Source organism: Mixophyes fleayi, chromosome 3 (genome assembly GCF_038048845.1).
Source record: "Mixophyes fleayi isolate aMixFle1 chromosome 3, aMixFle1.hap1, whole genome shotgun sequence".
Lineage (NCBI taxonomy): Eukaryota > Metazoa > Chordata > Amphibia > Anura > Limnodynastidae > Mixophyes > Mixophyes fleayi.
In genome coordinates this window covers 163,010,159-163,036,117 of record NC_134404.1, presented here as the reverse complement: position 1 = coordinate 163,036,117, position 25,959 = coordinate 163,010,159, and the positions used below count along the sequence as shown (strand labels likewise).

General features: G+C 40.7%; 1 protein-coding gene across 2 annotated transcripts; it reads left to right on the top strand.

The window, feature by feature from the left end:
- The first annotated feature begins 1,589 nt into the window (after window positions 1–1,589).
- TENT5A (terminal nucleotidyltransferase 5A) lies at window positions 1,590–8,867 on the top strand. Of its 2 annotated transcripts, XM_075202689.1 has the most exons (3): window positions 1,591–2,341; window positions 2,555–3,058; window positions 3,545–8,867. In XM_075202689.1, the coding sequence occupies exons 2-3, from the start codon at window positions 2,630–2,632 to the stop codon at window positions 4,322–4,324; spliced, it is 1,209 nt and encodes a 402-aa protein (XP_075058790.1). In that variant the 5' UTR covers window positions 1,591–2,341; window positions 2,555–2,629; the 3' UTR covers window positions 4,325–8,867. The 2 variants fall into 2 exon arrangements, with proteins under 2 accessions (XP_075058791.1, XP_075058790.1); XM_075202690.1 differs by having other exon boundaries at window positions 1,590–3,058.
- The last annotated feature ends 17,092 nt before the right edge of the window (window positions 8,868–25,959 follow it).

Genomic DNA, 25,959 nt, shown 5'->3' with positions numbered 1-25,959 from the left:
CATTATTTTCATTTGGTACATTAATAGTTCATTATTTATATATTATAAACATACTATTTATTTTATACAAATGAGATACAATAAAGGTTGGACCATAGAGACTTATGATTGGTGGCAGGGGTTATATATGGTCTGTATGGGGCTATATAGAAAACTTGGGTTAGTGGGGGAAAAAAATCAAATTATTGGCCCGAAGTCATACTTTCTGAATGAGGATCATTTCTTCATTTGATCAAACATTTTCTTACAATATACTTTACTGACAATGTTTCAGGGCTGAGGGCTATAGTACTTCATGACAAACCTCTGCTATTTATTATTCAATATCTGCTTCAATGACCAATATAAATAGAACTGTACGTGTATAAGTAATGTCACACTTTGAAGACCATGACAATCGCCCACCACAAGTCACGACTGAGATGAATCATTGAATTCACTTAATTTTGCAAAGCAGTTGCTTGTTTCACGCTTCTCTTCAGCATGCATGAAACGTCAGTGTGTGGTGTTTTCTCTGTGCATTGGCTTTCTCAAGCACACAATTGAACCTTGCATATAAGCTGTATTTGTATAATGGGTAGGTATTGCTAAAGTAAATGTAGGCATGTTGAACGCTTAGTGAAAGACCCAGCCTACCATTTTATTCTGTCTCTCACATCATTTAACAAACAGGATTTCTTCTGCATTAAACAGCTACAATGAAATTGAATACTCCCAGATTGCCCACTAACATTATGTGTATTTTCTAAAAAAAAAAAATAACAGACATAAATAGAATTACCAATACAGCCTTCTTTGTAGCGAAACATGTGTAAGGTGAGAGGAACATTGCATTCATTAATTCCTAGAATCTCTCTTTAAGTTCAATGAATTTCAGGCTACTCTAAGCAGACACATAAGAGAGTCTGTTTCTGATTTATTCTGCTGGGTATCCCACCCCACGGCTGTTAGGGATGGATGAATGTCCTGTGACAAGTGGCCAGCAGGCGGTGCTGTTGCCACGCATCTGAACACCAGGCACCCCGAGGCATAGCCCATTCTCTTTATGGGCTTAGCTCTATCTGACTCATGCGAATAGGGTGGCAAATGGTCATTCATAATTAATTATCTATGTTCTCTTTCCGGGATTAAAGAGATAAGTGACGCACAGATGCAGGCAAACAAGTCTACACGTTCTACCCAAGGCGTCGATGTGAGGACTATTTACTTTTGCAAAATACACATATCAGCTGAAGAGTCATTACACCACCAACCTCCATAATCCTCCTAAACTGCCTTATCCCCTCATCACACTCTTTATAAAACATTTACATAGATAAGCATATGGAGGATAGCACTGTGCAGACAAGCAGGATGTGTACGAGGTGACATTCACTTTATATGGTCTACACGCACTCAGAATGGTTTCCAGGCTGTCAACCAGCAGGATCCAAGCTGTGAACATCGCTCATTCAGGGAGAGCTTAGTCCCGCCCTTCCTTCTTCCGGATTGGCTGAGCGTTAGACGTCAGAAAAAAATGCATTTGCGTCATCACATTACGATTGGTAAAGAGGACGTGTCAATCATCATCGCTCTCGAAAGGTCCGAGACCTTCCTGGAACAGAAGTTGGGTGATCATTAGATTGACAGACTACTAATTCTAGGGGGTTCTAGTATTGTGTCCTCTGGGAGTGTGCTCCTATTAGTCCCTGCCAGCAGTGTAATAACACAATGTCATTGCCTCGAGCAGAGGTGGTGTCCTATCTAGTAGTACTGGCCATTGGCCCCTGCAGCACCAGAGGGGCCAGCAGCACTAGCCTGTCTGCTGCTTGCGGGCTCCCCTGACACAATCCTAGCAATTACTCCGCTCTTCCCCAACTGCTTTACAATTACACTCATTACAGTCAGTGGATCGAGACAGAGCTGAATTGCCGTCTGGAAAAAAAAAGACTTTACTCATTAAAAGATTAAAATATCATCCATGACGCAGGCTGCCGTGCAACACTGACATCCAGCCCAGGTCAAGCCCTACACTCAGTGACAGATCCTCCCATTGCCCCGGGGCAAGCGAGGGTCACAGCGGCCGGGGATCCTTCTGTACAGTCAGTCCCAGCAGACAGTAATGTGAGCAACAAGTCTCGGTCCCAGGGAGAGCTGCCCGGGCACATAGCTATGGTAATAGGGGGGCGTGTCGGGGAGGGACAGTGACTCCCAGGCACCGCCACACCAATACCCCATATATAAAGTACAGAAAAAAAAGCGCAGGCACAGCTAAAGCTACAGCCACAGAGGCAGCGGCTCCCAGAAGCTTCACCCGTACTCCCAACGTCCAGCCTGGCTGTCAGCAGACGTCAGATACGAGGTGATGCAGCGTGTTTGTGGCACACACCCGAGGAGAGTGTTGTTGTGGTAGTGTGTGCTGGCTCCCGTACACAAGTTGTGAGTTTGTGCAGTGAAACGGGAACTGATCTGGGTGCGCAGTTGTTTATCTCCTCCGAGTAGCGGATTAGATAGGGGGGTGTAAGCTGCTTGAGTGCTGTGATCGCCTGTGGTGATTGGCTTCCTGTATTTGCAGGATCTTTACAGAGACGAAGAGGAGACCTCACTGTGCCCGTGTAACCTGTCAGAGCTAGAAACACGGCATCTCACCATGGCAGATGATGAAAACGCAAGTGGCACCAATGGAATATGCTTAGACTGCGACAACAGTAACTGCAATGTGCTGAGCTGGGAGCAAGTGCAGCGCCTGGACGCGATCCTTACCGAGACTATCCCCATCCACGGCCGCGGCAACTTCCCCACTCTGGAGATGAAGCCCGGGCAGATCGTGAAGGTGGTCCGGTGCAGGCTGGAGGAGAAGAACATCAATGTCCGGGATGTCAGGCTCAATGGCTCGGCGGCCAGTCATGTCCTACACGAGGACAGTGGATTGGGCTACAAGGACTTGGACCTCATCTTCTGCGCAGACCTGAAAGGAGAGGCCGAGTTTCAGACTGTGAAAGACGTGGTGTTGGATTGCCTTTTGGATTTCTTACCCGAAGGAGTTAACAAGGAGAAGATAAGCCCGCTCACCCTAAAGGTAAATAAAGCCCTAGACAACTTCCCTCTAGTTCCAGATGTTTCCATTAGGCAGGGGTCCGATCTGTTACCCCCACCCACCCTACCATTCCCCTTACACAGTGCTGCACAAGTAAATGCTAGATTTATACGACGCTGACTCCTTAAACTCTTACGTTTCTGCATTTAATTAGGACTCCTATTATAATACACTGTACTTATTTAGCATAAGGGTGCTTCAGTTTTGCTTTGCAAAGTTCTAAAAGAAATAGCACACACTGGAATCTTTAGATACCAATTATACCTTACAAACTCTTGTTTTAGTTCTTGGCTTTCTGTCAAAAATGTAGTATCTTACAATACTCCATCACTGTGTGGCTGCTTATGGCTGCCTCTTACACTGATTCTTTTTCTTTCTGGCACCTGGGGTTATAGAAACCAAGGGGGCTGAGCACTTGTCACCATGTTCTTGTGATTGACTGGTTTATGTTTGTCTTTCCCATTCCAGGAAGCGTATGTTCAGAAAATGGTAAAGGTCTGCAATGATAACGATCGATGGAGTCTGATTTCACTATCTAATAACCATGGCAAAAATGTGGAACTCAAATTTGTGGATTTTTTAAGGAGGCAATTTGAATTCAGTGTAGATTCCTTTCAGATTAAGCTGGATTCTCTTTTGCTTTTTTATGAGTGCTCAGAGAATCCCATGACTGAAACTTTCCACCCCACAATTATTGGGGAGAGTGTGTATGGGGATTTCCAAGAAGCCTTTGACCACCTTTGTCACAAGATCATTGACACCAGGAACCCTGAGGAGATCCGTGGAGGTGGCCTTCTCAAGTACTGCAACCTTTTGGTAAGAGGCTTCAGGGCAGCCTCGGAAACAGAAATGAAGTCCCTGCAGAGGTACATGTGTTCTAGGTTTTTCATTGACTTTTCAGACATTGGAGAACAGCAACGAAAACTGGAGTCCTACCTGCAGAACCACTTTGTGGGTTTAGAAGATCGCAAGTATGACTATCTCATGACTCTGCATGGTGTGGTCAATGAAAGTACAGTATGTCTCATGGGACATGAAAGAAGGCAGACTCTGAGCCTTATCACCATGCTAGCCATTCGGGTATTGGCTGAACAAAACATTATTCCCAATGTGGCTAATGTAACTTGCTACTATCAGCCAGCCCCATATGTAGCAGATGCCAATTTTAGCAATTATTATATTGCCCAGGTTCAACCTGTCTTTACATGCCAGCAACATAGATACTCCACTTGGTTACCCTGTAATTAAGACTGACTGAGCGATTTCTTTCAGGAAAGCGTTCCCAAAACCTAAAAATGGGAATACCCAGTTATATAATAAGGTGTGAGTTTTACAAATGATGATCTGCTCTAAGGTTTCAATCTCTTGTGAAGCTTGTAGTTCATATAGAATTCATGAGAGCATGATCAAATTGATAAGCTCCTAATTAATTGGGTTCAATCCCAGAGCACAAAGCAGCCTGTCATTTAAAGCTATCAAAACCTTCTGCACTCTGCAAAGAAGGAATGCTTAATGTAAGTACAGGTTAGCAGTTCCTGCTCACTTTGCATTTAAATAGGAAGAGGTTGGCTAGTCAAATGGATTTTGCAAAAGGGAGTAAATATTTTCCTTCTGAATTTCAAGCAACTGTAGCAATGAGTGAAGGAAAATAGATTGGATTTTAGGCTAAGAATTTGGATTTTAAGTATGATCTTGAATCGTTTAGAATGTATAACCTGCCTGCTTGCATAGTGTTCTTTCCCAGACATGACTTACTCCAAGTCAACCACAGTAGGGTGGTGCAGTGCTAATAGCTATAAGGGCTCATTCACGCATATGCGCTGGAAAAATGAATAAAAACATATAGAAGACTAGCGTGCTTTAGTGACAGGTTTTTAAAGTCCTCTTAACGCGCAGCACTCTTATCAATACAATGTATTGTACTGGTAACACGCATCAACACAGGAGAAATAAGACGTACTGCATTCTAAAATTTTAGAATGCGAGGGTGGGCATAGCACCATTGACTCTTACTTGTCCTATTTAAATAAACTTTTCATGCATTTATTAACATATAAAGAGAACAACAGAGTGGAGACTTGTGAACGAGCCCTAAATCTTCTGAAGAATAATATATTCTTTCCAGATGTATGCATGAATCACATTTTACATATGTGACAATGCAACGCTTAGTTAGTAGCAAATGTGATGCTTAAGGACCAAAGATTTCTTTAAGAAAAAAGAAAGAGTTTAGGAGGAGAAACTATTTGTGTACTTGTTTTATTTACTGTATCAAAGTGCCTGTTTCCTTCAGAAAATTAAGAGAACATATCTTTGTGATTAAACCGCACATTTTCTTTTATCAGGGATTCTAGATTAAAAAAACAAAAAACAAAACTAAATCCTGAACTTGTGATGATCAGAGCAGTAAATGCCATATTTTTCATTGGCAAACACTTGTATACAGTTTATTTGTGAAATGTTTGCATATTAACAGTGTGTGTGTGTGTTTCCACATGCACAGAGATTTATTCAAATATGGTTTAGATAAATGTAGCACTTAGAGAATGTTTATATAAAGAAATGCGTGTTGAACAGTTTGCAACAGGATTCAAAATGTAAGAGCCTTGCAAAGAGGTTTCAGCTCATACCAGGAAGAAGCAGCACTTCTGCATAATCCTTTTTTCTTTTTTTTTTTAAACGCCCCCTCCCCTTTAAAAATATAAAGAACAAAGATAAGTTAGTTTATGGTACATATCAATCAGGTTTTGTTTTTTTGGGGTTTTTTTCTTTCAAAATTAAACATCTGACTTATTTTGTAGCAATTATAATATATCTTGAGCATATTGAAGTTGCACCACAACAACATTTGAATTTGCAAAGAAAGTCTTTTTGAAATCCATTTACAGCAAACAGAAATTTAGTGGATCTCCACACTTATTTATTTTTTTAATGAATGCATGGGTGCATAGTAGGACCACTAGAGGTATCTAATGTGAAATGAAGCTGACTTGCACGGTTACTTTTAGTTCAGTATTTTTGTCTTTTACTTAAATTTTACTAATATTTTTAGTTTAGATATTCTGAGTTTATAATATTAGTACTGTATCCTTATTTTAGTTTCAAACCGAAAATCCATTCTTTTGTTCTATCTTCTTGTCAAAAGCCAGAATTAAACATTTATATTTGGTTTTCCACTTCCTTTTTAAATATTTTCCCTATATTTTGATTTGGTTGTTTTGAATCTTCCATAGACTGCAGTCAATATTAAGCCTACAGGAGCCGTTGGTGTGGTCAGATATGTTTTTTTTTTACTTTTGTATGACAATGTTACATTCATCTCACTATAGTCAAGGTGAACAGCAGAACTTCATGACAAGTCATGTATTTGTCATCACAGCAGGATAAAGTAACATCCCATTGCTCACTCCTTTTTTTGATTTATGATCTTTGCCTGTGATTGCTCTTAAACAGTCTGATGCATCCATCTGATGTGTAGAGACACGACTGAAAGATTCAATATCTGGATTAATTTATTGTTTCACAGCTTCTGGTGCTTACTTAATCATTTTCTTATATTCCGAACTATGCAGACACACCCATACTAGGCCTTTTTTATTTTCTCCCGATGCGAGATATTTTTAGACTGTCTTCATTATAAATCACTGTGGAAATATGGCACTTTAGAAGCCATCATATTCTACCTACTAGTAGAACTAATGGTGGCATATTTGCAGATGTATAAAAGTTAGGTCTCCCACCAATAACCTTTTACTATTCAGTACCGCAGCATAAAATATCAGAAACCTAATCAAAATATATTTTGCATGTGATTGGATGAGTCTGATCCTAATGGCTAAAAGTCTGATACAATTGTAGTGCCAAATAAGATACTTTAATTACAATAGTTGAAATAGATTTATGTTGAGAGCATAAATATACAATTTGGTATAAATATACCACGTAGATAATATGTAATCCAATGTCCTCATAAATTTTAGTACCAGAGGCCCTGGCTCTGGCAGTTAAGTGGTTAAGTTTAACTCTGGCCCCCAAGGCTTCTTTTGAGGTTAATTGCTCAGATTGAAATCCTGTCATTGTTCAGTAACTTCTGAAAATTGCTATATTGAGTGTCTACTTTTTTTTTTTTTTTTTTTTTCTTATACAGTCATAAAAGGCTGTTGTAGCAGGAATCTGATTTGTTTACTGTAGCACCATTCCTGTGAATTTAGCAGGATCTGTTAAAGCTATTGCACTGTCACTCTCTGTTTACACGGAAATTTCTGGCCTTTTTCTGTGACTGCTCCTGTCTGTTTTATGTTTGGTCAATGGAGAGCCTTCCTTGATTAATAGAGAAGAGAAAGGTATATTTCCCATGTCTCATTCCTTCAGACAGTAAATCAGAATTGAGATGTGCTTGTCTAAATCGGAAACAGTATCCATAGATATATTCACATGGCTTATGAGCTGAATTGAAGGGGATGGCTGGGGAAATAGGATCAGCTGGTGATGGGGTATGGCTATTCTTACCACAACTATTTGCATTGCACAAATAACTCATCTCTCAGTTAAAGGTGTTGAAACAGAGTTCTGCCACGAATACCACCTTTTGATAATATGAAACTACTTCATAAGACAGATGTTTCTATGAAGCTCCTTTTTCTATTATAAACAGTAACTCCTTGACATTTAATTTTGTTGAACTTTGTTTTTTTCCTTCTCTTTAAAATTGGCTGTACCTAGTTGAATTTCTAACACAGATGACATGACACAGATGTCCTTTTTTATATGTAGTTTAGATTCAACGCACATTTTATTCATAATGGTTACCAAATACATTTTATATGCAGTATTCTGTACAGCAATCAGTGGGAATGACTCCTCTGTCATTCAGTATATTGGAACTGAGAATTTGCAGGAGACAGAGCCCCCTTTGAAATACATGACTCCTTAAACACCAGCCATTGGACAGTTTGTATGGTGGATGGATTTATTGCTAATCTATGTTGAGATAAACCTACTAATACAAATGTGATGAAACATCAGAACTCTTTCAAGCCAAACCATTGTATGTCGTTGCACAAAAAAATGCATTGGGTGTTGTGTCTAATGGGGGATGCGGGCAGTGTCAAATTTGTACTTTCTTAATATTATTTTGCTTTACACACTGATGCTTTTACATTACATACATCTATTTTATTCAGAGTTTTAAATGATTCTTGTAAAATGCTTTGTACATGACTTGTATTATGTTGTTGGATGATGATTTTGCCAATTAAAAAAAATAATAATAATAAAAGAAAAAAAAAACAGAGAGAACATTTAAACCAAAAAAAAAATCTTTGAATATTTCATTGTAGATCTAATGTTTTAGAGCTAATTCTGCAAAAGCAGAAATGATATTTTACCGATCTATAACGGTATGTATGGTTTTATTTGCAAAATGGGAACGAACAAACAGAAACCTGAGGTTGGTTATAAGATAAAAATGGTGGAAAAGGAAAACAAAATGTATAAACGGTTTGGCTGTAGCAAAAACTACAGTTTTCAGAAGCCTGTGCTCATTTTGCTCTCAACCGTTCTCTATAATATGAACAGTGTGCCACCTTACTGCTTTTCTGATCCTTGCTTTGCAGTGGAATACATGGACAATAAGCTAAATTAAAAACAGGGAGGAGTCCTGATTAAAAGAAACAAAAAACTTGCAGGCAGTTGGCGTACATTCTCCAGGGAAAGGATTGTCAATTTTGTTTACAGCATCCAATATTTGGATTTGTTTTGTAAATAAAAGTTTTGTTTTTTTTCCTATTGATTTGCGTATTATGTCTTTGGTTGAATAAATTATGGATGAGTGCAAAATAGCTGAAATTTACTAATTCTGAGAATAGTCTGGATCACCAGCTTCCTAGTGGGAGTGGGGGGAAGGGAATTCCTAATCTTTTTTATTTTTTCTCAGCCAAATGTGTGCAGTCAGCTAGCAAAGGGGGCCTAGCTAGAACATGCCAAAATACTTGGCTCTTTATCCACTTAGGAACTTAGATTACCTAAAAACAACACTTCTCTTTTCTCACTTAAAGTCACATGTTTAATATTTTTTCAAATATGTGCATTTTGCTAAGTTTTTTTGGTCAAGAAAAAAACAAATTGTACAATGATTTTGTAGTTGAAGTTAGATACAATCTCTGAAATATCCGAGAATAGATAAACAATAGTAAATACTCCGGCTTGAGTCCAATACTCAAACAATGATTTCCAATTCATGTTTTCTATCGTCTAATTTATTGTACATTATCTACCAATATCACTTTAAACATGTTGTCAAACATTTGCACATTGTTTAGGATGAGACCCATTCAATATTTCAATTACTGGTTTTAGAAGCTATTAGAATACAATTGATCATTTTTTCTAGATCATTCCAATAATCCTATCACAACTAAACAAACTTCACTGCCTTGTAGAGAAACCTAAGTACTCTGCTTTCAAGGGCCTGTGATCATTAGATTTAATTACTGTTTTGAAGAATGTAAATATCAAACTTGTTCACTCAATCCAGCCACTGTATAAAGTACAACAAATAACAACACTCTGCTTCATACGGTGTCATGAAGCCCTATTTTAATAAACAACTTAAAAAATATGTTAGGAAATCAAATTTTTTTTGTGATGGCATCCTGGCTGTGGAAAAACAACTTTGCAGTGTGTCATTTCTAAGCATTTATAATCTGCCAGTCATTGCAACTTTATATTACAAATTAAAACAATCACTTGACAGTGGTTGTTTCAGTGTATTAAACTCACAAATACCAATGCATCATACATATTATTACACCATGTGCAGCAAGAATAAATGACACCTTAATTACACCTTAACCTCCATAAAATATTATGTTACATCTGGCGTTCTGTTAAATGCATTTTACAGCCCTTTTTGTAATTTGTTAGTCATATAAAACTGGTCCAACTTGTTTTTATGGGTTTGTCAGAAAGAATTGCTTACAACACAACAAATAAATACTTTAGTAATTGAACTTTATCGCTAAAAACACGTCACTACTAATATTTATAATATTTAGGCATCAAACAAGAAACTAGTTAATCAAGTTTGTAAGTACAGAATAGGCGGATGCTTGTCAGACATGTTACCTATAATTTGAAATGAATTACTAATAAACGTTTTTAAACATTTTCTTACATTTAGGTACGCAGAATAAACCTGTTTTCTGGCAATTTTAACTTCTGTTGGATGTTCTGCAATATCTTTGTGAGATGGCACAAAACAGTATTGTTGATTTCAACTATGCCCTGTTATTTGTGATAGGTATTTATTTCACCTGCAATTTGAAAGCATACACATTATGCAGATTTATTGGCAGCCTTTTATAATGTAAGTAAAAAAACCTTTTTTTTAAAGCTTCAACTACTCTATTTCTTGCACCATCGAGCAGTAGCGGACTGGCAAAGAGCCCACCGGTGGAAAACAAAGTGTGGTCAGCCGAATCTGTTATTGTGCTAACTGTTACAATTGTTTTTAACAAATATAAGAAATACGGCTTATGCATAAATGCTCCAATATATTGACGTTTGATACTCATACTTCAACATGGTTTGTCTGATTAGCGCTCAAAGGGGCATATTCAATTGTCCCAAAGTTCTGCGGCGTTAAAACTATTATAGTTAATACGGTAAAATCTAGCTGGATTTCAGCTCGCGGCTCAGGGAGCTGCGAGCTGAAATCCAGCGAGTATTTTACCGTATTAACTGATTTTCCGCGCACGATTACCGTAATAACGGTAATCGTGGGTGGACCGCGGGATTTTCGGCAATCCCGCTGACAATTGAATATGCCCCAAAGAATCTAAATACATATAAGTCAATATTACAGGGAAAAACAAACACTGTTTGAAACTGTCTGAGTTTATACTAGGGGGTATATTTACTAAACTGCGGATATGGAAAAGTGGAAATGTTGCCTATAGCAACCAATCAGATTATAGCTGTCATTTTGTAGAATGCACTAAATAAACAAAAGCTAGAATCTGATTGGTTGCTATAGGCAACATCTCCACTTTTCCAAACTCGCAGTTTAGTAAATCTAGCCTTAGGTGACTAATGGACTCCCTTCTCCTGGTGAACATGCGATTGGAGTTTTACATTTGTCCTCTGCGAGCTATTTACACTTATCTGTATGAATAGGTCTAATGTGTTTTCTCTGAGTCCATGTGGGGGACACTGGAAACACTGGGTGTTGAGGCTTCAGCACTTTTTTAAAAAACATTTTTATTTTGGCATCAAGGTCAACTGAAAAACACAACTGATGACCTAAAAACATTGCTGAAAAACACAAAAGGAACTCAAAACGATGTATTTAGTAAAAGTTGCAGGTGGGGATGTACAAACCAATATCTCTATCGAAAAGTAAATAACTTTTTTGTTGTAATGAAATATTGTTTCATAACCTTACGGTGGTACAGATGCAGAGGAGGAACACAACATCAAGCCAAATACAAAACTTGAGGGAGGGCCCTGCAATTCTGCTCCATCATCATCATATTTTTATATAGCGCCAACATATTCCGCAGCGCTTTACAATTGGGGACAACCATAGTAAACTAATAAACTGGGTAAAACAGACAAAGAGGTGAGAAGGCCCTGCTCGCAAGCTTACAATCTATGCTCCACCCTCCCAGGCTGAACATGCTCATAGGAGGCAAACACCCTGCTCTTCTGAGAGCAGAGTGGAGTCTTCAAGGTGATCCTGCACTGCCTGGTTCCCCTCACACCCAGGCACCTTTACGGCCATATAACCTGCAGTAGAGGTAGTTTAGCCATTTTACAAATGATATCTCTGTTAAAGAAGAAGTGTAATCACTTGCTAAAATCTCTCCAATGGTGTATAGAGCAACAGTGTCAATTGCAGTCTCAATAAAGAGGAAATGAGGAGTATGGGAAAAATGTTAATATCTGGATGATTATATAGACATAGTCAGATGATATAAAATTAAATACAACTGGATATCAATTTTCAACCCCAGGTGACTTGTCCTTAATATCAAAGTAGTTTAAATAGCCACTGCTGGACATATTCTCTAATGATGCACTTATTTTTAATATTGGCCATACTGCAGTTTCTTTCAGTTTGCATATTAGATGTTCTACTTTATAAGTTACTATTTATTCAATATGGGGTACCAAGTGCCCTACCGTTCAGGTAGACTGCACTAGATATGATTTGATACCTTTCCAGCAGCAAATTATCCCAGGAAATTCTTTTACAGGCTGAAAAAGGAAAGTAATAATTAGGAGATTTCATACAAACTAATGTATTAATTATTGAGGAATAACACGCTGCACATTTTCCATTACTTTAAGTCACACAGCATTAGAGAAACTGCAGCTATACAATACAGATATTCCAAGAGGCATCTCTCTATGCAACCTTTCTTACTATCATCTTGTGCCACAACAACCCATAGGTAAGGAGTCTACACTAATACGCATAATGTATCCCAGTGACAAGCCTGTTATAGCTACTCACGCATCTTCCTTCTTTCAACCAGATCCCTCCATCTAAGTAACTCACATTCCTTAGCAAATTCGCTAAACATTACGTATCAATAGCTATATGAACACAAATCTATCATCGAATTACCCACAATGTATTATAAGTGAAGACAAACTGTTCATTCATCATCATCATCACCATTTATTTATATAGCACCACTGATTCCGCAGCGCTGTACAGAGAACTCATTCACATCAGTCCCTGCCCCATTGGAGCTTACAGTCTAAATTCCCTAACATACACACACAGACTAGGGTCAATTTTGATAGCAGCCAATTAACCTACTAGTATGTTTTTTTTGGAGTGTGGGAGGAAACCGGAGCACCCGGAGGAAACCCGCGCAAACACGGGGAGAACATATAAACTCCACAAAGATAAGGCCATGGTCGGAAATTGAACTCATGACCCCAGCGCTGTGAGGCAGAAGTGCTACTCACTTAGCCATTCTTTCTCTCAGTTATCATGACCATACAAACAAATACATAGCACAAAATCTTTTACGTCATAAAGATAACTTCAAGATCATATAAATGATACATAGAAATCCTTAAATATAGTTCATAAAGTACAGATCAAGAGTTACATTATACACAATAAATCCCTGTCAGGAATGTTTGTATTCTGTTAACTCTCTGTGTTTCAATGTAATGTAGAAGGACCAATAGGAGTGTTATATGGAGAATAGGCCTAGAGAGTAAGACTACAAGAATTCATATATAGCGAAAAGTATGGTTAGTGATAATGGAGTACTAGGGGTAAATGTATCAAACTGAGAGTTTTCCGGCTGGTTTGAAAGACCAATCAGATTCTAGCTATCATTTATTTAGTACATTCTACAAAATGATAGCTAAAATCTGATTGGCTGCTGTAGGCAACATCTCCACTTTTCAAACGCGTCGGAAAACTCTCAGCTTGAAACATTTACCCTCTAGAGTGCTGATAATGTAGATGTTGTTTGTTAGGGAAAACTTGCAGAGTTAGGGATTGCAGGGTTAGAGTTAATTAGGAAAAATATTGTGTCTCAATACCAGGACATCCATGGGCTATTTACACTCAGTACTTTGAATATGGTTAACATGCGTTCACACCCAGGCAAATATCCAGATAAAAAATGCATTACGTTTATTAATACAAAAACTCCATCAACTATTCTAGCACTTTCAAGAAATGGTTAAAAAAGTAATACTTACAACAGATGATATATACATCACACAAGGGGTACAAATGCAACACTATTCCAGTATTCTAATAGCCACCCTGGGATATCCAATTCAGGCTTGCATCAGTTTCTTCCCTGGCGCTGCCATATCATCATCATCATTTCTTTATATAGCGCCAACATATTCCGCAGCGCTTTACAATTGGGGACAAACATAATAAACTAATAAACAAACTGGGTAAAACAGACAAAGAGGTGAGAAGGCCCTGCTCGCAAGTTTACAATCTATGGGACAATGGGAGATTGACACATGAGGTTAAGTCTACATTTTGCATTTTGGCGCAGCAGGCTGCAAAGGTAAAAGTGACTCATAGGCTAAATGATGCTGCCACACAACAATGTTGGTCAGGGGGTAGTTGTCTTGTGTGAAATTGTGTAACAGGCGGTAATAGGCTAAGATAGTGAGGTCAAGAGGGTGGTTGAGGAATATTATAAGCTTGTCTGAAGAGGTAGGTTTTCAGAGAACGCTTGAAAGTTTGTAGACCAAAGGAGAGTCTTATTGTGCGAGGGAGAGAATTCCATAGAGTGGGTGCAGCCTGAAAAAAGTCCTGTACCCAGGAATGGGAGGATGTAATGAGGGTGGATGAGAGACGCAGATCTTGTGTAGAATGGAGATGCTGAGTTGGGAGATATTTTGAGACAACAGAGGAGATGTATGTTGGTGCAGCTTTGTTGATGGCCTTGTAGGTTAGTAAAAGTATTTTATATTGGATTTGGTAGAAAACAGGCAGCCAGTGTAGAGACATACAGAGTGATTCAACAGAGGAATAATGATTTGCAAGGAAAATCAGTCTTGCCGCAGCATGCAAAATAGATTGTAGGGGTTTGAGTCTGTTTTTGGGAAGACCAGTGAGGAAGGAATTGCAATAGCCAATGCAGGAGATGATAAGTGCATGAATTAAGGTTTTTGCAGTGTCTTGCGTGAGATATGTGCGAATTCTGGAAATGTTCTTTAGATGTATGTAGCATGATTTAGATATAGAGTCAATGTGGGGAACAAAGGATAGGTGGGAGTCAAGGATTACACCTAGGCAGCGAGCTTGTGGGGTGGGATTTATGGTCATGTTATCAACAGAGATAGAAATGTCAGGTAAGCTCTTGTTGGTGGGTGGGAATATTATTAACTGTTTTTGAAAGATTAAGTTTGAATTGGCGAGAGGACATCCAAGATGATATGGCAGAAAGACAGTCAGTTACACGGGACAACACAGATGTCGAGATATCAGGAGAGAATAGATAGATTTGGGTATCCTCCGCATAGAGATGATACTGAAAGCCAAAGGAACTTATTAGATTTATTAGATTTCCAAGAGAAGCGGTGTAGATAGAGAACAGCAGAGGACCTAGCACTGAGCCTTGCGGTACTCCAACTGATAAAGGAAGCGGAGTAGAGGTAGGATGAGAACCAGGATAAAACAGTGTCTTGAAGACCTAGGGATTGCAGCGTTTCTATGAGAAGAGAGTGGTCAACGGTGTCAAATGCAGCCGAGAGATCCAGGAGAATTAGGAGAGAGTAATGGCGTTTAGTTTTAGCAGTGATCAGATCATTGACAACCTTAGTCAACGCAGTCTCTTTGGATTGTTGAGAACGAAAGCCAGACTGAAGAGGATCCAACAGGTTGTTTGCAGAAAGAAAGCGTGTGAGGCGAGTGTAGGCAAGTCTCTCTAGAAGCTTGGAGGGGCAAGGGAGCTGAGAGATGGGACGGTAATTTGAGAGTTTGGGTCGGAATTTTGTTTTTTTATATAGGAGGCAACAGCCCTGCTTCAATATCACACTGCTTTTGGCGAATCCACAAGAAATACAGGGATTCCAGATAAAGGACTCACTGATACCTACAGTGCTCAATTCAGTCAAGCTGGAGCCGTAACCATACGCTAGCCCTAACATTCAGTTTGTTACTCACCGGACCGTAAGTGCCTCTGCGCTGGTGCGTGGTTCTCTAGCCTTCCTGCCGGCGCCTTTCCTGAGCCGCGGCCGTCCGCCATCTTGATGGACTGCGCATGCGCAGCATCCAAGAACTCTTATGACCTTTGCTTTTAATCTAATTGGTGGATCAGGCACCTCTCCCTATTTAAGGCACCTGTGCTCATTACATCGTTGCCTGTTCTTGAGTCTCATTCCCTGTGAGTCTCTGAAGGTGTCTCCTGTGTCCTGCTCGTGTCTTCAGTTTCCTGCTTATTACCTGCTCTACTCATCGGTGGTTCCCATACCCGCTACTGACTCCTGTGTCCTGCTCGTGTCTTCAGCTTCCTGCTGATTATCTGCTCTACTCATCGGTGGATCCCATACCCGCTACTGACTTCTGTATCCTGCTCGTGTCCTCAGCTGTCTGCTGGATTACCTGCTCCGCTCATCAGCGGTTCTCATACCCGCTACTGACTCTTGTATCCTGCTCGTGTCCTCAACTGTCTGTTGGATTACCTGCTCTGCTCACCTGCGGTTCCCATACCCGCTTCAGCCATTCAGCGCTCCTGCTGTGCCTGCATATCCTCGTGGACAAGCTTCTCTACTCATCAGCGGTATGCTTACTTGTTATTGACTATCAACTGTTACCTTGCATATCCGATTAGGACAAGCTTCTCTACTCAGCAGCGGTATCCATACCCGCTATAGACTATTAGCTGATACACTGCATATCCGCTTTGTACAAGCCTCTCTACTCAGCAGCGGTATACATACCGTCATAGACTATTAGCTATAACGCTGCATATCTGTTTGAAACAGTTCCTCTGTGCTTTCATTGTCTTCATAAAGTTATCGACTCTTTTCATTCCTCCACTTATCCGCACCTGGACAAGTCCTCACCTACTCGCAGTGGTACAACTTGCTATCCGCAGACCACTGACGCCTCCTCTATCTACCTGCACTTGGACAAGCCTTCTCATCACAGCAGTGGTACAACTTGCTATACGCAGACCACTGACTTCCCGCTACCTACCTGCACCTGGACAAGTCTTCCCTACACAGCCGTGGTACAACTTGCTGAACGCAGACCACTGACTTCCCCACTACCTACCTGCACTTGGACAAGTCTTCCCATCACAGCAGTGGTACAACTTGCTATCCGCAGACCACTGACTCTCCCATTACCTTCCTTCACCTGCTCACGTCCACCCTGCTCTCCGTGGTTGAAACCTTCCTTCCACTATAGCTGCAAGTCGCTGACTCGTCTACCAGTATAGCTGCAAGTCGCTGACTTCATCTACCAGTATAGCTGCAACTCAGTGACTATCATCAATTCCATTGACATCCTCTCTCCATCTGCTGTTATATACGTTCCACTATTCACCCTGCTGCCAGAGGACCGCTGTGCAAACTCCGCCCCTCTGGTAAGCATAGTCAACTGGTGAATCCTGGGCAGAACTCCTAGTGCCCGTGACACAGTTCTTCAAAGATGCGTAGAGTGTCCAGATGCAGCAGCCTGTGCTCTTCATATAGTCCCCTCCACCCCACCAGCAGCAGCTCCACGCTGTCTGAAGATACAATGGGTTTCTCAAGAGGAGCTGAATCACTGCTATTTATCAGGGGTATTGTTTCAGGGTTGACCCTTTCCTTTTATTATTATTAAAATCTTTTATTTATAAGGCGCCAAAAGGATTCCACAGAGCCATATATATATATTAAATAAATACACATAAGTGACATAGTTACATAAATAAGACCTGCAAAATTATATAATTATGTAAATAAAATTCTAGGAGAGAGGGTCCTCCTCAATTATTTTGTTTTATTTATTTATTTATTTTTGTTTTCACATCTGTCCATTGTAAATATTAGGAGATAACTGTATAATACAATTAAAATTTTATATAAGATTTTATATGGCTTCTTTTGTGGATAATTCTGTAAGCATAGATTACCTTTTAGGAGAGTGCTGTGTTTCCTCTTCCCATAATTCCTTTATCTATTGTGAAAGTCATGTGATTCTTGTTTGTATAGTATCTCTGAAGTGTTAAAGACAGAGTAGCGTGAGATCCTCAACTGCTTGAATCGCTTCACGGAATGTTCACCTTTAGCAGACCCCTTTCAGAGGTACTAGTTATGTTCCACAGTACTTGGTTGCACCCAGGATTTAAGCTCGGATAGTAGAAGTTGTTGATCTAGCACTTGCCCGAGGGAGAGGACAGAACACGGTAGGAGGTAGTGAGCAACCAGGATAGAACTGCCAGACAGGCAGGGGTTAATGCAGAATGATTTGGCACTTGCCCGTTGGAGTGCTTCCCATCAAAAAGTGTCTTCCTGGCACATTGTCCCTAGGAACCCCAGGGCAGCACCCTTCTTATCTCATCCCATGGCTGTTACTACCTGTATAGAAGCCAACAAGGGGTGTTATTGACTCCTATGCATGACTGATTCAACAGAAAGACAGAAGAAACAAGCACATTGCTCCCAAAAACTTGAAATCCCCTCACAGTGGGAGAAAAGTACCAGCTAGATTAAAGAGTTTAGGGGCAGGGATTTCCTGCCAGGCACTTGACGGTACAAGTCCCAGCCATTTCTGGGCCTGTTGTTATAGTTGGCCGGTTATACTCCCATAGATAAGGGGTCCAATGGAAATTGGATAATATGCTTTCGTTTATTTAAACACATTCTTTAAGAAGAATTTCTATTCTTAAAATTACAGTAGTGCTCACTATACACTACTAATTTATTAACATATTTCTGGTTTAAGATATACCCTTCTGGGTGATTAAGATTAAAAACAAGAATCACTACCTTATCTGATATAAAAACGATGCAATAACTGAAACCTACACTTATTGTCATAGAAGATTAAATGAATAGAACCTGGATGAAAGAAAATATACAGCTCTCAAGACGTAATTGATATCAAACATAGGAGAACTGTTGTATGATTTTGATTTGTAATATATTTGTTAAGTGGTATACTCAATAGGAACTAATATTCACTGCATATTATACATTAACAGGATCTTGTTGTTATTGTGTAATATACACAATTTTTAAATCTCTTGTTTGATTCCCAGTGTGTCTGCTGCTGGGCCTCACCTGTCCCGAATTGGTCATCTGGATCGACCCCTGTTGCCCCATGTGCCGGCTCCTCCGTTGCCCCAGCCCTTGGAGTAAGGCTCCCAAGGCAAGGAGAGTGTGCTCAGGATGGCCATGGGATGGCTTTTCTTCTGAAAGTGATGTTTCTGCTCGTTCAAGGGACATGAACGAGAGACTGATACTTAAGAGGAAACTTGGTGGTCCCCGTAGTGGTGCAGGAGTAATAGGTCGGGCTCGAAGTTGAGAGTAAGTTGTGCACTGTGCACATTTAGCGGTCCTGAGGGATATAGGAAAGAGTGCAGGACAGAATCCACTCTTGATTCTGGATCTGGTGGTATGTGGACATATTCTCCATCACTGGGAAGGCCAAGGATGCCCTGTTGGCTGTTAAGCGAGAAGTGGCATTGGTGAGGAGGCCTATAGAAGTTATGTGAATTAGCTGGATGGGATGTTGGCTTTTGTCACCTGGTATTTAGAGACTTGGCCTGAGCAGCATATGAACGTTCTCAAATACATTTATCTAATTTCAGGGATGTACATAAGCTCCAAAGGCATTATGTAGTGAAAATATGATGAGCTCTTTCATAAAAAGCAGGATGGATTCTATGTGATGGCATTTGGCTGCAGAGTTGTTTAGTTTTGGTTGTAGGTTACACAGCCTAGGGCTTGTTTGCCAGATGATGGGGCTTCCAGGCACAGACAGGGGCAAGGGAGGCATGGCACATCATTTCCCTCCAGAGGAGACTGCTTTGTCTTTTAACAGTGGGCATTGCGATAGAGGCTCTGCCTGTCGCTTCAGCCATTCTTGTTCCAGGTGTGGAGGTGGTCACCCAACCATCCATGTCCGGGGGTCCCCGTGACTAATGCTTTATCTCCTGTGGTTTGGGGGGGGGGGTATCTAAATGGTTGGGATGGTATAGACATACAGCTCGGTTTTTGTATGGGGGATTTTTCGATGGTTCCCAGCTTCCTAATCATGGGGACATTTTGGGTGGCTATCCCCGTAATCTAAGGTTAGCTCGGGAGCTGCCAACGGTTGTTAAAGACAAAGAGCCTGAGTCATTAAGGAATGTATCTACTGGTTCTGTCTATTGTTTGCAAAAATCACGCTGCACATGCTCAGAACCGGACAATACACAACAGAACACAGCCACGTCCAAGTCAGCTGGGGAGTGGGTGAATTTTCCTAAGCAGGAAGGGCGTTCCTGTACAGTCATGTCCAAGTCAAAGTCAGACACACACACAGAAGTACGTTAGCTTTCTGACGTATCTCTTGGACCAGCTGGAGGTCTAGTCAAAGTCCAGTATACTAGTTATGACGACTGAGTATGAATGCTAAAACAAGTCTTTGCAATCAGGAGCAACTGTAAAAATGTCTGTTGCGTACAGTAGACATTAAAATACCCTGATAATTTTGTTCCTAGAGAAAAAAAATGGAAGCAGTGTTTGTTAGCTTTTATATGGGACGGTTTTTCTTCTTGGAAGTCTAAGAGGTATATTTACTAAATTGTGGGTTTGAAAAAGTGGAGATGTTGCCTATAGTAACCAATCAGATTCTAGTTATCATTTATTTAGTACATTCACCAAAATGACAGCTAGAACCTGATTGGTTGCTATAGGCAATAGCTCCACTTTTTCAAACTGACAGTTTAGTAAAAATACCTCTAAGACCTATTTCTTTCTTTCTCCTTGTGCAAGACGACACGAATGTCACTAAGAATTTTCCTTAAGAGGCTGGGCCAGAATTACACCAGTGGTAAAGGATAAGAGGCAGCCTGTTGATTGGGACCTTTTGGCGAAACTGATGGTGTCCTCAAAATTTTTGCAACATATGGGTTTGCTTTCCAAGAATGTTTTTCATAGGAATAGTTTGGTTTGTAAGATCCACATATCAAAAGCTGATCAGCTCAGTACAGGGTGTTGGATTAAGTTGTTCCATAGAGACAATGCCATAGTTTGGCCGGGGCTATTGACTGGTAGTTATTTGACCATGGGGCCGGCTGCTGGCCATACTTGGTTGAGACATTACGATGGGTCTCTGCTGACTAAACAAACCGGTTCAGGGTGATTTTTCAGAGATGTTTGTGTAGTCTGGGTCTTAATTTGTACGATTGCGGCACTATTTTTTTTTAGGATAGACACTGCCATGGTTGCGGCTGAGGAAGGTTGTTTCTATTAAAACCATTATCAAGCTGGGTAGATGGTCTAGTGCAGGCAGGGCCGGTGCTAGGGTCCACAGCGCCCTAGGCATTTTTAAAAAAGCGGCGCCCCCCCCGCAAAAATCGCCACCCTCCTCCCTCCTCTCCTTATCTTGTCTCACCACCGCCGCCTCTCTGCTCCGTCTCCTCCCCTCCACTCACTGACACTAGTAAGTGGAGGGGAGGAAAGGGAGCAGAGAGGCGGCGGTGGTGACAAAATAGCCTCTTCCCCCCCTCCCCGTGCATCTGAATGCTGTGCGGCGGCCGTGACAGGTATGGTCAGCGGTCGCCGCACAGTTTTAAAGTCTTTTAGTATTCTGTGGCGCCCTCCAGGCGCCCTCCAGAGCCCGGCACCCTAGGCAAGTGCCTAACCTTGCCTAATGGGAGCGCCGGGCCTGAGTGCAGGCCTGTCCAACCTGCGGCCCTCCAGATGTTGTGAAACTACAAGTCCCATCATGCCCTTCCAGCTATCAACAGGTTGTCTACTGGCAAAGCATGCTGGGGCTTGTAGTTTCACAACACCTGGAGGGCCACAGGTTGGACAGGCCTGGTCTACTGGCTACATAAAATATATTAGGCAACATGTGTTGATGCTCGTCCCCTTTCCTGACTGGGCTGACCCATGACGTGCATTGCTTGCCTTATTTCAAGGGGAAAAAGAGGGATTTGCCTAATTTATACTCAAAATGAAGGGCCTTATTGACTTGTGCTCTTTCCAAGATTCTTTATGGTTTTCCTCCATAAGGATCACCTTGTTTATCCTTTCTCCTGGCTAGGCCTTCTGTGTTTAGAGCTACATTTGCTGGCCATAGTTAGCTGTTTTCATGTATGGGCTGCTGTATTTACATGTATCATCCCTCCATGTTTCAGGTTGTTGACGGGACTCCATGAAGGTGTGGATTGTGGGGCATTCTTTTGTATACTGGGCCAAGAATGCTCAATTTGAAGGGTGGGGCTAGGAGCATTTGTTGGTTAGGATTTAGGGATTTATGTTGGGCTTTATTGTTAAGTACACTGTCCCTGAATACCAAGTTTTGTCTCTGAATACCAAGTTGTTAATTTGTGCAGCAATGAGCTCAGTAAATTGAAGCGATTAGCACTTATAGTTTGTGTTAAATCTGATTTAGATGAGATCCCATCTCACTGGCCTGGGATCCGCTTTTTCTGGTCGGATATTATCCCCAGGAGGATGTGGAAAGGTGCTATTAATGCTGCTTACCTTGTTAAGGCCTGTTCTAACGTGAACCTGGTCCTCTGCATGTTTTTGATTGGTAAAGGAGGTCAGTGGTGTCCATCCGGACATTGGCCCTGTGTCATTAAGGAGAGCAAAGCAAAAAAAAAAAGTTTTCTCCTGGACAAATCATGTGCACCATGCATAAAGTGCAAATTAGTTTATTATTTTGCACATAAGGAAAATACTAGCTGCTGTTTCAGGTAGCACACAAATTCTTGAAAGTTTTATTTTTACACTTAAATTTAAAGTTGATCTAGGATATGCTCTACCTCAACTAGAACTCTCTCCCCACATTTTAAATTTACTTCCCCCTCCAATGCAAATTTACACCTGTTGTATGCTTTGCGCTCCTTAATGACTCAGGCCCATTAAATTTAAATACACTCAGTTGTACAGGTCGGATGGAGTACACCTTACAGAGGTCGATTTAGTTTGTTTTGTGAAGATATTTTTGGGGGTCTTGTTAGGCTTGAACAGTGGTGGCGATGACACATTCAGGTGGTGGTCGAGCACTCTCCCTTAAAGGGTAGGCTTAAAGTTAGTTACACCCCCCTTGGGGAGTTATAGGTCACCGCCATTTTGGGTGGGTCCCAGGGCCCCAGCTACTGAGTCAGACAGTGGAGAGTGGGGTTCCGCTGACTAGAATTGCACGTTTTGGTTGCCAGAATTTTTGGTATTGAAATAGCTGATAGTTGATTGGACGAGCTTTTTATTTCCCACCACTTTAATTTATTTCAAAAGAATTTTGTGACCTTTCTTCACCAAAAAAGATGTTGTGTCTTTATATTATTAAGGTACTCTTGATAATGGCATTTAGGTAAATGTTAATGTATAAATCAACTGCTAGGTGACTTTCAGACTGACTTTCAGACTGGCTTAAAGTGGTAAGTTATTGCTCAGTTGCCTAAGAGCAATTTTAATGGTAAATTACCATAGGTTTTTATTCACTGCAACAATGAAAAAAAATCACTGTGATTGTGGCTTTTTCTTAAATATGCCCCTGTATCACAGCCTATTCAAAGAAATAATTCTCTCAGCATCAGAAACTTTGTGGTGACAGGTGACTGCGCTACTTACTCAGATCCTGGACGGTGACATAATCCTCAACCCCCTGGTCATGCTGCTTTGCTCTCCTGTGAAAACCATTGATAAACAAAAAAGACAAACTTGTACCTACCTGCTTACAAATTGCTGCAGATTTGAAATAATCCTCATCCCCTCCATGTCTCCAGACGGTAATCTCTCGGGTGTGGTGCATAGTGTCGATGGAGTACATCACCAGCCTTTTAAAGGATAAGGTTTTAAACTTTCATAAGACATGGGATTCATGGTACACATTTTATCACACCCCATTACCTGGTGCTAATTGAGCTACTTCCTCACTTCTAGACATTTAAGTATTTTTCTCTTTTCTTCTTTCTTCCAAAGTATCGTCTCTTTTACCCCCTGAGGTGATAGTGGTGCAGATCACCCCGCCCTAGATGGACATATATCTTGTCTTCCCTTACCATCTCCTTTCCCTTCCCTGCTCCCTTCCCCTTTCCTACATTTATACAGGAAAATTCAACAACATTGTACTTTTCCCAGCCTGGATTACTGGATTAGACTCAGATCCAGGCATTACCTGTCAGACACCAGTTTACTGTATTTCACTATTGCAATAAGTTATTTTGGAACATGCTCACTACTCTACGAATATATTTAGTAGCACATGTATAGACTGTTTTCTAGCTATATAAATTATATGCAATAATGTAATTTTTATTTAGAAGTCCAATATCTAATGCCAATTGTTTTTCAGTTTATGTTCCTGTTGTTGTCAAAAATAAACGGATTTAAAAATCAAAAACTGGTGTTTCAATTGACCATGTACACTGACTCCCCAAATCTAGGCAAGCACTGAAAGTGTCCATCAGGGACCCACTTATATCAAATAAAAGAACACATTCTCAATATGGCTAAACCCTTTATATCTTTTTTGTTTTTTAAATCCTGAAAGACCTTTAACTGTTCCTGAACATGTCTACTGTGAAGTTAACCAAGCATTGCTTATTTTGCCCTATTACCGCTGCATTGAGAGTGGCGAATGTTTTATATTTCTGGGGATTCCCCTTAAAGCTGAACATTCAGAAAAATGAGACTTTTGTCGAAAGCAGATTTGAGGGTGCTGAAAGAATGGAATATCAGAAAATCCCTACACTCCTCCACAAAAATTGGAGAGTAGTAGGAATTAAAGTTTAACATAGCTTAAGTTGAAACCCTTTTAAATTATTGCTTTTTGTCCTTCAGAGGATAAACTCAAATTGGTTATCGTTATTATTGTTATCTTTTATTTATAAGGCACCACAAAAGTTCCACAGAGCTGTACATGAAATTTTCAGTAGTATATAATACACAGCAATATTGCATAATATATTATTAAATTAAACATAATTAAACAAAGATCAGATATCTATAATTAGAGAAGCAGGCCTTGAGGTACAGAGGATGGAGCCATTGTAGCGACTGGGGCAAGGCGGGAATAGGTGGGCACTGAAGAGTGAGTAAAGTCCATGTGTCACATGTGGTTTATGGTGGTTATAAGAATTACCATCATGTACAGACAAAGGTTTGCAGTGCACTCCGATTTAGATGGAATCTCCACCTGTTGTTATGTGCCTCATGCCCATTATCCACTTTCCCCTCTCCAAGTTTAATTGTTATTGTAAGACTCAAAGGTTAGACATTTTTTTTCTTCATATAAAAAGTTTAAGTTTGGGTGCAATCTGTTATGGCAACCAGTGCGGCATAAACTTGTAGAACTTAGCACTTATAGCAGCCACCTTTCCCTTAGAGACTGGTTATGTTCACAGGTACTCGGATGCCCCCAGGAATTACACTCAGTGTAGTACAAGTTTATGTTCACACGGCAGTGCACAGGTACAGGAGGTAATACACGGAGTAGGGACAGGCCAGAGATCTGCGGACTGGGCAGTGCACAGGTGGAGACATCTGATACCAGCTGGGTCAGGGTCACAGGCAAAGGTTCAGAGTCCGGGTATAGGCAGAAGATCAGGGTCACAGGCAAAGATTCATAGTCCTTGTACAGGCAGAAAGTTAGAGTCACAAGCAAAGATTCAGTCCAGAAACGGACAGAGGTCATACACAGGAAAGCAATCTAAGGTTAAACACCAACACAGCACAGAAGCAGGCAGCAATACTGAAACAGAACGCTACAACTGGCAGTGAGGCTTAGTCCTCACTGCCTTAAATAATACTAAGGGCCAATCAGGGCAAAGCCCTGCAAGTGCTCCCAGGGTTTGCATAAATAAGTACTGGCACTGCTACCAATGAAAGAGCAGAGTGCCCAGCTGCATTTTGAACTAATCAGCCATAATTGGCTGAGCCTAAACAGCCATTCGCACGGGGCGAGGGAGCCGGAAATGATGCCCCGGTCCTCATGGAGAAGGCCGGGACGCCACTAACAGAAGACCGAGAGTCATCTCTATCCCTTATCTGGAGACAATGCAAGGATATCACATGGGCCCTAATGGGTGGTGGTAATATTTGAACATGAGGAAATAGACTTAAATATGAGAAAGATGTACTGTTTATTGGTAGTGTTTTAATGGTTAAGCTATAGACTATAGGAGATGTACAGTGTTTATGTCACGGTACTAGGACTAGCTGTGGCAGGA